This window comes from Sciurus carolinensis, chromosome 2 (genome assembly GCF_902686445.1).
Source record: "Sciurus carolinensis chromosome 2, mSciCar1.2, whole genome shotgun sequence".
Classification (NCBI taxonomy): Eukaryota; Metazoa; Chordata; class Mammalia; order Rodentia; family Sciuridae; genus Sciurus; species Sciurus carolinensis.
Window position 1 is genome coordinate 90,151,358 of NC_062214.1, and position 15,037 is coordinate 90,166,394.

At 39.9% G+C, this 15,037-nt stretch overlaps 1 protein-coding gene across 1 annotated transcript in view; it reads right to left on the reverse strand.

Annotated features, from left to right (window-relative positions):
* The window catches only part of Znf609 (zinc finger protein 609), a 224,545-nt gene that overhangs the window by 4,593 nt on the left and 204,915 nt on the right, over nt 1-15,037 (reverse strand). Inside the window, 9 exon segments of the mRNA XM_047540485.1 lie at nt 687-1,505; nt 1,507-1,656; nt 1,658-1,880; nt 1,882-2,467; nt 2,470-2,668; nt 2,670-2,759; nt 2,761-2,778; nt 2,780-3,029; nt 6,119-6,206. Of these exon segments, the coding sequence (XP_047396441.1) occupies nt 687-1,505; nt 1,507-1,656; nt 1,658-1,880; nt 1,882-2,467; nt 2,470-2,668; nt 2,670-2,759; nt 2,761-2,778; nt 2,780-3,029; nt 6,119-6,206 (2,423 nt within the window).

The window sequence follows — 15,037 nt, forward strand, 5'->3', positions numbered from 1 at the left end:
CCTTACACAAATCAAACTAATTTATCTTGGTTTTTTTGTCGAATAGGAAAAAAAAAATCTTTTACAGAGCTAGGTAGTGCTTACCTCCCATCCCCTGAGACTGGGGATTGAATCCAAGGGGCCCTCTACCACAGAACTACCTCCCCACTCCTTTCTTTTTTTTTTTTTTTTATCCCCACTCCTTTCTATTTTGAGATGGTCTCGCTAAGTGGCTGAGACTAGCCTCAAACTTGCAATCCTGTCTCTGCCTCCTAAATTGCTGGGATTACTGCATATGCTACTGCACCTGGCTAAAAATGCTTTTAAAAAAAAATCATTAAGATGATTTATGATGATAGAGAATTCCTAAAATTATACAACATTCCTGCTAATAATCTACATTTTTTTTCTTAAAGGTATTAGTGTTTGAATCCAGAGGTGCTCTACTACTGAGCTACAACCCCAGTCCTTTTTACGTTTTTATTTTTTCAGACAGGGGCTTGCTAAGTTACTCAGGCTGGCCTTGAACTTGGTGATGATCTTCCTGCCTCAGCCTCCTGAGTTGCTGGGAATTCTGGTGTATACCACACCCAGCATTTGCTAATATGAATTCTGTGAACCCTTATCTACAGACATCCCTGATTTGTGATGGAGACAGAAAGTTTTATCAGACAGTATTTCCACTTCCTCCCAAAGGCAAGAGTTACCTGTCGGTACCAGAGTATTGGATCCACCTCTGCCTGTCGGCCACACTCCGTGCCTGTCTTAGCCTCAGAGGCCTCCTTGCCTAGGTGACTGGCCTCATTTAGCTTCACTTTAAGGCCTTCAGGGGCTTGGCTGGGGAGTTTTGAAGAGTCATCTAACTTGGGGATGATGACTGACTTGGCAGGATCAGTCCCTGGCTCCTTGGCCTTGCTGGGTCCTGACTTTACCAAGTCTGTCAGGCTGGGAGCTTTGGTGAGGGTGGGTGGAATTGACGGCTTTTGCTTCCACTCCTCCTTGAGTGCTGACTCCCGTTCCTTCAGACCCATCTCTGCCTTCTTGTCCAGTCCCCGCTGCTGCTGTTCCAAGCTCTGCCGTTTCTGTTGTTCTTCATACTGCTGTCGGTAAGCTGTGTTAGTGCTCAGGAGGTGGGTGTGGTAACTCTGGTCACTGTAGCCATAGGGGGGCACATAGGCATACTGGTTGTAGTACAGGGACTGCATGTACATGTTGGGCCGCTGCTGGATAACCGAGGGCTGCTGACTGGAACTGCTCAGTTCGGGCTTCTTTTCTTCACAGACATCATTCTTCACTTTCCCCTCTATACTCTCAGGCTCCTCATCCTTTTTGGTCTTCAGGGCCTGGCTCTCCACTCCTGCCTGGCTGCTAGGGTTCAGAGTTCCTGGGCTAGACTGTGCATAACTTGGAGAGTAGTAACTCTCAAAGCCTTGGTAATATGGTGAGTCTTTGCTCTGTGACTGAGGAGGGAAAAGAGTTTTCTTAGCCCCTTCCTTAACCAACTGTTCAGGGTCCTTTGATTTGACAACCGTCCACCTTGCCCTCCCCATCCTCCCCAGCATCAGAGATGTCAGAGTATGCAGGGCTGTTGGTTTTGACTGAGCTGGCTTCAGCTCCATTCTGGGTCACTACATGTAAGGGAGTTAGGGGCTGAGTAGGGGTTGTGCTATCTATGCGGGCTGCTGCCTCCGATTGAAGGGCTAGGGGCATTGTCTGTAAAGCTGTAGATTTTATCAGCTTCAGCCTTGATGCTAGCCAGTCGGCTTTGATGGGGGTCTGATGAACCGTTCAGGAGTCCTTCCATTTTCATCCCATCTCCTGATGATTCCCTGAATGGGCTTTTGCCTTCTTCTGTTCGACATACCTTCCCAGGGGTCAGAGGACTTTCAAGTTCCTTGAAGATTCCTTCTTTTTTTGTCTTTCTTTTTCTTGTCCTTGGCTGGAGTCAAGGCAGGGTTGACAGAAAAAGGTTCTCCCATAACAGTAGGCTTGGGCTGAATGGGCTTGAGTTGAGGACTGTTAGGCATGGCTTGGACCACTGTGGTGGTCAAGCCTGAGGATGATCCTGGGCTTGCTGCTGTGAAGGTAGCTGTCTGGAAGGTGTAGATTTGCTGTGGGGGGATAGCAGGGGGCAATGGGCCGGGCTGACTTTAAGCTCTTGGAGGAATCTTTTCAGGTTTCAAACTAGAGGATTTTTTACATTTCTCTTTTTCCATACACTTCCTTTCCAAAGAATCAAAGGCATCATTGCTTGTTTCATCCATTACTGAGGGTCCATCATCAGAGCCATCATTGGATAAGGCCCCAACATCTGTGTCCCCTTCCCCACTCAACTTTTTCTTACAGAGGCCTTTTGTGCTGAATTTGTTTGAAGGAGAGGGGCTATGAGGCTCCACGAGGCGAACTTTGGGGGTAGCTGAACGGGCAGGGGACAAGGAACCTTTTTGTGAAACAGGTGCACCGTTGCAGCTCCCGAGGTCTGCATGAGGGTGGGCTCTTCTCCATACTCACTGTCTCCATCAGCTTCAGGCTTGCTATCATCATCTGTATGGGCATGAGCTTGGTGGTACTTAAGTCCATTGATGTGCTTGTATTTCTTGTTGCAGTTTGGGTGGGGACAGTCAATTAGGACCGGGGAGGGGCAATTTCTGTCCAGAACAGTGGGTTCCATCTTGGTCCCAGGGAGGGGGGCCAGTGGCTGAGCCCATGGAATTTGTACGGACACGCTTGCTCCCTTTGGAGTCCTCGGAGCTAGAATTCAGCTCCATGTCTGAAAGGGGGCTTATTTTTCCGCTTATTTCGCTGAGGAAGGACTGGCCTTCACATCTTCTGAGGTGCTGCTGGCAGGCGGGCGATGCTCTGAAGAATTTTGGCTGCCCCGGCGGCCTTTGCTATTGGCTCCTGCTCGGGTTTTGCTGCTGCTGCTGGTCCCTTTGCTTTCAGAGGCTGTGGTTGTCTCATTGACAGGTGTGTTACTGTTTGGACGCATTCGTTTGCCTCTACCTCGACCATTGCGCATTTCCAAGTCACTGGTGGGGGAGTCACAGAACCTTGGCAAAGAACAAATATAACAGGATATTATTAAGAAGAGAAACCATCTTTATTTATTTATTGGTACTGGGGACTGAACCCAGGGACACTTAACCACTGAGCCATGCCCCCAGCCCTATTTTATTTTTTGAGACAGAGTCTTGCTAGTTTGCTGAGGCTGGTTTTGAACTTGCAATCCTCCTCCTCCAGAGGAGCTCGGATTACAGGCATACACCACCATGCCTGATGAGAAAACATCTCTAAACCAGTTTAGATGCAGCCTCCAGAAGAACCTTCCAGATGATGACTATCACTTTCAACAAACATGATTTGTTCAAAGAACTTGTGTTTGTGTGGGAACTGCATTAACTGGTGAACTCCTAGGATTCTACTTGCATGCCTATTACAAATTATTCCCCAATATTTCTCCCTAAAGCCATGTAGGCAAACAGTATTCATGTCTGCATTTCCTATATGCAGCCATAATTGTGGTTTCAGAAAAGACTACAGATCACTCAGGAAATTGAGGCCAGGAAGCTAAGTGACTGGCTCAAAGTCACAATGTTGATAATGGCAGTGAACACCAGAATTCAGTTCTGCTTTGAGCCCAGTGCTTTTTTCCTATATACCTTACCACAAAGGTATAGATTGGTACAACAAAACACGCATCCATTCATTTAAAAGGCTCCTAAATATGTGCTAAACACCATGTCAGCCAATAGTACATGAGTTTTTTGAATGTTTAGAGATTTGCACCTATGGATCTTTCCTTAGTAGCTCTAAAGTAGCTTTTCATGGAGCCCAAAATACTGTCTAAAATAAACGTTTAGCTTAAGGATGGTTCCTGTTTAGATCTAGAGATGGTTTTGACTCTTGCTTGGGGTAGATGGAACAGATTATTGCTAAGACTGTGGGTGCTACAGCTATGGCAGAAAAAAAGACAATTTTTGTCAAATATCTCCTTTGGGCCTCCGAGCAGTCATATTATAACGCTACTATTTTTATTATTGCCCCACTCACTCACTGTTTCTCTAGATTCTAACATACCCCAAGGCAGAAGTAAATCCTTCCAACAGATTCTCAGAAATAAAAAAGGAGGATATAGAGAACTTTAAAAACTGGTCTTAGGGCTGGTATAGTATAGCTCAGCTGGTAGAGTACTTGTCTTGCAAGTACAAGGCCCTGGGTTCAATCCCCAGCACTGCAAAAAAAAAAAAATAAATAAAATAAATAAAAAACTGGTCTTAGCTGGGCATGGTGGCACAAACCTGTAATTCCAGTGACTCAGGCGGTTAAGGCAGGAGGATCATGAGTTCAAAGTCAGCTTCAGCAACTTAGCAAGACATTGCTCAAAATGAAAAAATGAAAAGGGTTGGGGATGTGGCTCAGTGGGTAAGTACCCCTGGGTTTAATCCCAGGTACAAAAACAACACAACAAACAAACAAAAAACTGGTCTTAGTTCATCTGAATATAGTTTGTTTTTTTGTTTTTTTTTTGTACCAGGGATTGAACTCAGGGGCACTCAACCACTGAGCCACATTCCCAGCCCTATTTGTATTTTGTTTTGAGATGGGGTCTCACTGAGTTGCTTAGTGCCTCAGCTTTTGCTGAGGCTGGCTTTGAACTCGCAATCCTCCTGCCTCAGCCTCCTGAGGCATAAGGATTACAGGAGTACACCACTGCACCTGGCTGAATATAGCTTTATAATACTCTCAAACCTACAGAAGCCTGGTCCAGCATCTCTGATATTAGGAAGCATAAACAACCACATAATCCCAGCTACAGCACATCATACTAGAGAAAAGAAAGTGATCGGGAGTAAAAAAAAACTTCAAAAGTATTTTCCTTGGGACATTCTTGCTGATCTTTGTTTCAAGGAAATAATGAGCAGGTGAAAATTCAATATAGTTTTTGTAAAGAACTGTCCAGATGGTACTACCATTTTCTCCACCCGCCCCTCAGATGGGTCTAGCTGTCTTGTCCAGGCTGGCCTCAAACTTGGGATCCTCCTACTTCAGTCTTCCAAGTAGCTGGGAATACAGGTGTGTACCACTGCACCACATTTGGTAACTACAATTTTTAATGACTATGAGTCATTAAAGAAACTTGTGAATGTGTGGGAATTGCATTAAGTTTTGAGCTCCTTGGATGTTATTTGCATGATAGCTATAAATTATTCCCCCATATGCAGGCTCCCTAATCCCTGGCACACTGGGTACTAATATTAGGAACAAAATATAATATGCTTTTCACTGAAATATTAATTTTTTATTTTTATTTTTATTTTTTTGGTGGTGCTAGGGATTGAAGATTGACCCAGAGCCTTGCACATGCTAGGCAAGTGTTTCTTGAGGTCATATTAGAATTTGAGGGGCTGGGGATGCAGCTCAGTGGTACAGGACTTGCCTATCATGGGTACATGGGTTCTGAGTACCACCCCCTTGCTGAAAAATTTGCAGTTTGTAAAGGTTCTTGTGAAACCCATCTGTTCCAATCTAGTAGGGTATATAAAACTAAACATGTTCTTGAGATAAGTTTCTGGGGAAATACTTACCATTGAAAAGCATCATCAACGCATGTTTGTTCATTCATAGTTAGATTTTATATCCTTGGTCTCAAGGTGACTATAGGAAGATGCTAGAATTTAATTCTAGAAATGGGCTTTAAAAGGATTTCTTTGCCTGGGTGTATTGGCACATGCCTGTAAATCCCAGAGGCTCAGGAAGCTGAGGCAGGAGGATCACAATTTTGAGGCCAGCCTCAGCAATTTAGTGAGACCCTAAGCAACTTAGTGAGATCCTGTCTCAAAATAAAAAATAAAAAGGACTGGGGATATGGTTCAGGGCCCATGGTACCAAACAAACAAGAAAAACAAAACAAAACCAACAAACAAAAAGGATTTCTTTCTCATTCTTCTACCCCCATTTCCCAGCCAACACTTTAATACATAATTCATTTATTCTTTATAAATGCCAGATAAACACAGTGCCTTCTCTTATTTCTACATCATAATGTCCTTTAAAAGATGGGTATATGACTCTAGCAGGATAAGTTTCAATGATTAGAGTGGTTCAAACTAATACAAACTAAGCAGCTGTAGGTGCTCACCTTGGGGGTGCCCAATCATGCCGTGTGCAGTCAAGAAGTGTACCTACATATGTCTTGTTCCTCCACGTTACATTTACCACCAACATCCCTGGAAAACAAGAACAAAGAGATATAGAAAAGACAAACCCTGTTGGCCATTAGGAGGGGTATTCTTTATCTGAGCAGCACTGACTTCTGTGGGAGGGCTTAGGGAGTGCACTGGGCACCAATGGGACAAACAAGATAGGCGAGAGTTAGATAGGTAATAGCTGCAAAGACTTCATGGTCAGTGCAAAACATTCTTTTTTTTTTTTTTTAATTTTTGTTTAGTTGCAGATGGACACAATACCTCCAATTTATTTATTTAGTTTTATATGGTGCTGAGGATTGAACCCAGTGCCTCATGCATGCTAAGCAAGTGCTCAGCCACCGAGCTACAATCCCAGTGCCCTGTAGTAAGGGATTAAAAATATTATGCAGCTGGGCACAAGGGTGCAGTCCTGTAACCCCAGCTACTCAGAGGTTGAGGCAGGAAGAGCTAAGTGTACAGCCAGCCATGGCAATTTAGCAAGACTCTGTCTCAAAAAAAAAAAAAAGTTGGGGATATAGTTCAGTGGTAGGGCCCATAGGTTCAATCCCCAATACTGGGGTGGGGAGAGCAATATTAAAAAAAAAAAAAAAAAAAAAGTATAAAAGATAACCTAATAAAACCTATGATTAGGTATGGTGGCACAAGCTTGTAATTCTGGCAACTGAGGAGGCTGAAGCAAGGGGATCAAAAGTTTGAGGTCACAGAATAGCCAAAGCAGTCCTGGGCAGAAAGAGTGATGCAGGAGGTATCACAATACCAGACCTTAAACTCTACTATAGAGCAATAGTAACAAAAATGACATGGTATTGGTACCAAAATAGGCAAGGTAGACTAACGGTATAGAATAGAAGATACAGAGATGTATCCACATAAGTACAGTAACCTCATACTAGACAAAGGTGCCAAACACTTACAATGGAGAAAAGATAGCCTCTTTAACAAATGGTGCTGGCAAAACCAGAAATCCATCTGCAGTAAAATGAAATTAAACCCCTATCTCTCACCCTGTACAAAATTCAACTCAAAATGGATCAAGGATCTAGGAATTAGACCCTGAGACCCTACACTAAATAGAAGAAAAAGTAGGCCCAAATCTCCATCATGTTGGCTTAGGACCAGATTTCCTTAACAAGATCCCCATAGCACAAGAATAAAAGCAAGAATCAATAAATGGGATACAGTCAAACTAAAAAGTTTTTTCTCAGCATAGGAAACAATCAATAATGTGAAAAGACAGCCTACAGAGTGGGAGAAAAATCTTTTCCACACACACTTCAGAGCACTCATCTCCAAAGTTTATAAAGAACTTAACAAACTTTACACCCAAAATACAAAGAACTCAATCAATAAATGGGCTAAGGAAATGGGCAGACACTTCACAGAAGATATACAGGTGATCAACAAATATCTAGTAATATCTAGTAATTAGAGAAATGCAAATTAAAATCACCCTAAGATGTCATCTCACTCCAATTAGAATGGCTATTATCAAGAAAACAAGCAATAATAAGTGTTGGCGTGGATGTGGGGAAAAAGGCACACTCATACATTGCTGGTGGAGTTGCAAATTGGTGCAGCCACTCTGGAAAGCAGTGTGGAAAATCCTCAGAAAACTTGGAATGGACCCACCATTTGACCCATCTATCCCACTCCTTGGTTTATACCCAAAGGACTTAAAATCAGCATACTACAGTGATGCAGCCACATCAATGTTCCTAACAGCTCAATTCACGATAGTTAGATTGTGGAACCAACCTAGATGCCCTTTAGTTGACAAATGGATAAAGTGATATACACACTGGAATATTACTCAGCCATAAAGAAGAATAAAATTATGCCATTTCTGGTAAATGGATGAAGCCGGAAAATATCATGCTAAGTGAAATAGGCCAAGCACAAAAAACCAAAGGCTGAATGTTTTCTCTGATAAGTGCATGACAATATATAATGGGGGGGAGGTGGCGAGGGGAAGAGAAGAATGAAGGAACTTTGGATGATGTAGAGGAAAAAGAGGTGGGAGCCGGTGGAGAAGGAAAAACAGTAGAATGAAACAGTTCTACCCTGTATATATGTATGATTACATGAATGGTGTGACTCTACATTGTGTACAACCAAAGAAATGAAAAGTTGTACCTCATTTGTGTACAATGAATCAAATGCAGTCTATAAAAATAAAAGATTTTAATAAAAAATTAATAAAATTAAATTTAAAAAATAAGAGAAAAGAAAAAAAAAATTTGAGGTCAGTCTCAGCAACTTAGTGAAGCTCTGAGCAATTCTGACCCTGTTTCAAAATTAAAAAAACAAAAAGAACTGGAGATGTAGCTCAGTGATAATCCTTGGGTTCAATCTCCAGTACCAACAAAACAAAACAAAAAAACAAATTACAGGTGTGGCAGCATACCCCTGGGACTCAGGAGATTGAGGCAGGAGTATGACATGCTTGAGGCCTACCTTGGCAATTTAGAGAGACTCTGTCTCTTAAAAAAAAAAAGTTGGGTTTCTAGCTCAGTGATAAGAGTTCTCCCAGATCCTCGTACTAGGGGTGGGGGATCCAGCAAAACAAAATTTAAAAACCTCCATATGCAACAGAATGAAACTAAACCCATATCTCTCACCATGCACAAAACTAAACTCAAAATGGATTAAGGATCTCGGAATCAGACCAGAGACCTTGCATCTTATAGAAGAAAAAGTAGGTCCAGAGCTTCAACATGTCGGCTTAGGACCAGACTTCCTCAACAGGACTCCCATAGCACAAGAAATAAAAGCAAGAATTAATAACTGGGATAGATTCAAACTAAAAAGCTTTCTCTCAGCAAAGGAAACTATCAGCAATGCAAAGAAAGAGCCTACAGAGTGGGAGAAAATCTTTGCCAATCATACTTCAGATAGAGCGCTAATCTCCAGAATCTATAAAGAACTCAAAAAACTCTACACCAAGAATGTAAATATCCAATTGACAAATGGGCTAAGGAAATGAATAGACACTTCACAGAAGAAGATGTACAAGCAATCAACAAACATATGGAAAAATGTTCAACATCTCTAGTAATAAGAGAAATGCAATCAAAACCACCCTAAGATTCCATCTCACCCCAATTAGAATGGCAATTATCAAGAATACAACCAACAACAGGTGTTGGCGAGGATGTGGGGAGAAAGGTACACTCTTACATTGCTGGTGGGGCTGCAAATTAGTGCAGCCACTCTGGAAAGCAGTGTGGAGATTCCTTAGAAAACTTGGAATGGAAACACCATTTGACCCAGCTATCCCACTCCTTGGCCTATACCCAAAGGACTTAAAATCAGCATATTACAGAGATACAGCCACATCAATGTTCATAGCTGCTCAGTTCACAATAGCCAGATTGTGGAACCAACCTAGATGTCCTTCAATTGATGAATGGATAAAGAAAATGTGGTATATATATACAATGGAATATTACTCAGCCATAAAGAATGATAAAATTATGGCATTTGCAGGCAAATGGATGAAACTGGAGAATATCATGCTAAGTGAGATAAGCCAATCTCAAAAAACCAAAGGAAGAATGATATCGCTAATAAGTGGATGATGACACATAATGGGGGGTGGGAAGGGTTAGTGTTGGGGTTGGAGTTGGGTTTAGGGAGGGGGGCAGGAATGGAGGAAGGAAGGACTGTATAGATGGAGGGGAAGGGTGGGAGGGGAGGGGGGAAGGGAAAAAATGGCAGAATGAATCAAACAACATTACCCTATGTAAATTTATGATTACACAAATGGTATGCCTTTACGCCATGTACAAATAGAGAAACAACATGTATCCCATTTGTTTACAATAAAAAGAAAAAAAAATTTAAAAACCCATGTACCTATCACCCAGCTCAATGAATTTAATGATTCTGTGCCATATGTGCATCAGATTTCACTTCTAAAGAGTAAAATACATAATTGAAAAGCACTATTTATATTTTCAAATTTTATGTTGATGGGATCATGCTGGTGATACAACTTACCTTTCTCACTTAACATTACAGATTTGAGATTTTTTTTTTTTTGAGAAAATGAGAAAGAAGTTTTATTGTTTGCTAGCAAAGAAGAAAATATAGGGACTCCTATTCCAGAGGCTGTGATTCTGCCTATCATAGGGAACAAGGGTTTTTTAAAGAGGTGCTTCAAAGGCTACATTCCAGGTATTCTTTGTCCAGAGTTGTAATGTACTTGCTAATTTGGGAGATAATCACTTCTTAGATACTCTGGAACCATTCCCAAGTGAGCTCAGTATTTATTTCAGTGTATGATTTGACCACAATTTATCTCAATTTATTCTTTAAAATATTTATCACAATTTAGTCTCTTATTGGTGGACATCTTAGGAGTTTTTGGTACATTTTCACTCTGAAATGATGCACAATGAATACTCCTGATGTGTTGCTCATCTTATTTAAAAATACTTTTGAATAGTTAAGGAAATATATTTGTACATTCATCCTTAAATGGTAGCAATATATACACAATGCTTTGAACACTGCTTTTTTCACATACCCATATATTTTGAATCATTCTATATGATTATCCAGAGAGCTACTTTATTTTTCTTAATGGATATATATATATATATATATATATATATATATATATATTTTTTTTTTTTTTTTTTTAAAAAACCCAGGCCTTCCTTGTCTTGGTGAAGCAAGCACTCACCAACCAAGTTATATCCCCAGCCGTTAATGACTATATTTGAATGGATATTTAGGTTGCTTCACTCTTCTGCTATTACAAATAAATGGAAATAAACAGTCTTGTCCAAATGTTTTATCTTACCTATACAAATATACCTATTAAGATAAAATCCTGTAGTAAAACTGCTACAGTGAATTTGTATTTAGAGTTTTGATAAATACTGCCAAAATGCCTCAAAGAGATGTATTAAACTTACCTATTCATCAGCAACCCATGAAAGAGTTCTTGACCTTTCTCTTTGGTAATGTAGTATTGTAAGATTTTTTAATCTTTGCCAATTTATTATTATTATTATTACTATTTAATTTTTTTTTTTTTTTTTTTTTTTTGGTACTGAGGATTGAACCCAGGGGTGGTTAACCACTGAGCCACATCCCAAGCTTGTTTTACATTTTATTTGGAGACAGGGTCTCACTAAGTTGCTTAGGGCCTCGCTAAATTGCTGAGGCTGGCTTTAAACTCGTGATCCTCCAGCCTCAGCCTCCTGAGTTGCTGAGATTATAGGCGTGTGCCACTGTACCCGGCAAAGTATTTTTTTTCTGTGTCTGGTTAAAAAGTAGTTTTACAGTTGGGTGCGGTGATGCACACCTGTAATCTCAGTGGCTTAGGAGGCTGAGTCAGGAGGATTTCGAGTTCAAAGCTAGCCTCAGCAATGGCGAGGTGCTAAGCAACTCAGTGAGACCCTGTCTGTAAATAAAATACAGAAGAGGGCTGGGGGTGTGGCTCAGTGGTTGAGTGCCCCTGAGTTCAATCCCCAGTACCAAAAGAAAAATAAAAGTAGTTTTACATTTTAATGAATTCAAGTTATGTTAAGCTTTTCCTTTATTGTTTGTGTTTTTCTGTCTTATCACAAGGTCATAAACATATGCTGTATTTTAAAGGGATCTTGAACAAGCTAAGAAAGGTTTTGACTTTTTTTTTTTTTTTCGTAGTTGTAGAAGGACACAGTACCTTAATTTATTTTTACATGGTGCTGAGGATCAAACCCAGTGCCTCACACATGCTAGGCAAGTGCTCCACCACTGAGCCACAACCCCAGCCTGGTTTTTACTTTTTTAATGACAGAAAATAAAATGAAAATGAGATTTTGTGATGTGAAATTATGTAAAATTTACTATCATTGCCCATGAATAAAGTTTTATTGGAACATAACCACGCTTGTTTATTTATGCACTGTGTATACCTTCTTTCATACCACAGGACAGAGTTGATGCAACAGAGACTACATGACCTGCAAAGCCTAAGATATTTACCGCATGTTTCCTTAAAGAAAGTTTGTCAATCTGTTTTAGAATTTTTCTCTTTTTTCTTTTTTTGGCTTTACCACTGAGCTATATCCCTAGCCCTAGTACAAGCATTTAAAGATACAAATTTCCCTTAAGGCCTAAATTAGCTGCATCCTACAAATTTTGATATGTTTTCATTGTCATTCAACTCAAAATATTTTCCAGTTTCTCTTCTTTTTGATCTTGAAGCTATTGTCAAATTTTCAAATGTCTGAGGTTTTTCCACTTTAAAAAAAAAATTTAATTTGGGGTGATAGGTCTTGAAGGTGCCTCACCCTTCTTGTAAAGTGCTCTAGCATGAATTACCTTCCCAGCCATTTTTCAGATATGTTTTTGTTATTGATTTCTGACTTAATTCTACTGTGGTCAGAGAACATACTCTGTATGATTTCGATCCTCTTAAATTCAGTGAGAATTAATTTATGTTCTAAAATATGATCTTTCTTGAAGGACAATGTGCACCTGAAAAGAATGTTAAAAAGTATATATTCTGCAGTCATTGGGTGTTCTATAAATGAAAGGTCAAGCTGACAGTGTTATTCAATTCTTCTATATCTCTACTAATTTTCTGCTTGCTTGTTCTTATCAATTATTCGCCCTTTGTTCTTTCTTTTTTCCCCTTATGCAGTGCCGGGGATTGAACCCAGGGAATTGCACATGCAATAATCAGTTCTACTGATTACACTTGTCTGCAGTATACTTTTTTTTTTTTTTTTGGGGGGGGGGTGCTGGGGATCGAACCCAGGGCCTTGTGCTTACAAGGCAAGCACTCTACCGACTGAGCTATCTCCCCAGCCCCCTGCAGTATACTTTTTTAATTTGTGAGTTCATCCCTTAAAAACAAATTTCTTTACTGACATTTAAGTGGGTTATAAGGAAGGAGGCTGATCTACCATGCTAAACTAGAATATTATTTACTTTTATTTATCCTATTTGATATCTGGAGTACCCTATCTAAATTCTTAAATTCCTAAAGGGGAAAATGATCACTTATTTTATATTCATTTATTGCCTGTCACGCATTCATTCTTTTATTTCCAGGACTTGTATTATATGTGTCCTGGAGTCTCTCAAGTCATAACCTATACATTTATTTATTTGTTTTGCAGTATTGGGAACTGAAACCAGCAGCCCTCTGATACAAAGCTAAACCCTAGTCTTTTCTATTTTGAGTCAGGGTCTCACTAAATTGCCCAAGTTTGCCTTGAACTTACAATCCTCCTACCTCAGCCTCCTGAGTTGTTTAAATTATAGCCATGTGCCACCTCACCCAGCAATTACCTGTACATTTAAATAGATTTCCCAATTTTTTCTCTTTATACTTCAATTTTCCAATTATAATTTTCTTTTTGACACATGTAGATTAGAATTCAAGATACTGAGTTAAAAACTTTTTTTCCAATGATTAAATTCCAAGATTTAAACTGGCTAAATTTTTCATATCTATGTGACATTACTTAGTTTTTGGCTGTTTGAGTCAAAGTTTCATCTTATTAATAGATATTATTTTTGTTTCTCTTTAAGAAAACTAAACATACTTAATTACAGTTTTTGTTTAACTGCACCATAAATTAATTACATTAGCTATGCACTTAAGTTCTGATGATTTTTTGTTTGCTTGTTTTAATTTTTTTTTTTTTACAGTCCTGGGGATTGAACCCAGGATCTTGTGCAGGTGAGGCAAGCATGCTACCACTAAGCTATAACTCCAGTCCTAGTCTTGATGTTTTTATTAGTTTTTAAATTTTGATATGTTATCGATTCACATACAGCTGTGATAAATAATAGAAATTCCATGTGCCCTGTAGTCAGTTTCCCTCAATGGTAATATCTTGCAAAACTATAGTACAATATCCCCACCAGGAAACTGATATTGATACAGTGAAGGTACAAAACATTTCCACCAACACAAAGATACCTACAGTTTTGTCCTTTTAGGCTATAGCCACTTTCCCCCCACTCACACCCTTCCTTAAACACTAGCAATCAGTCATCTGTTTGCCTTTTTGTTTTTTCAGTACTGGGGATCAAACCCAGGTCCTTGCATATGCTAGGCAAGAGCTCTGTCCCTAGCTCCTTTTGTTTTGAGACAGGGTGACCCTAAGTTGCCCAGACTGGCTGGAACTTGGAATCCTCCATCTCAGCTTCCCAAGTAGCTGGGATTATAGGCATATCCTACCGTACCTGGTGGTTCAGTTCATTGCCTTTTTCTTTCTTTCTTTCTTTTTTTTTTTGGTACTGAGAATTTGGTACTGAGTGCCCAGGGGGGCACTTTACCACTCAGCTACATCCCCAGCCCATTTTTATTTTGAGATGGGTGTTGATAAATTGCTTAGGGCCTTGCTAAATTACTGAGGCTGGCCTTAAACCTGCAATTCTGCCTCCCAAATCACTGGGATTACAGGGGTGTGCCACCATGCTTGGCAGTTCATTGTCTTTTATTGCTAAGCAGTATTTATGGTATGACTGTATCACAGTTTGTTTTACCATTCACCTGTTGAAGGACATCTGATAATTTCTAGCTTTGGGTTATTATGAATAAAACTACTATGAATATATATGTATAAGTTTTTGTGTGAACATGTTTTCATTCCTCTGGAATAGATACTCAGGAGTGTAATTGCTGGGTGATACTACAGTTGCAAATCTAGTTTTTTAAAGAAACTTTTCTCAGAGCAGCTGTACCCTTTAACATTCCCACTACCAATGCATTAGAGATCCAGTCTGTTTGTATCCTTGCCAGTATTTGGTTTTAGTTGTTAGCCATTCTGTCAGCTGTGTAAGTAACATCTCTTGTGGTTTTAATTATTTTTCTTCTTCTTTTTTTTTTTTTTTTC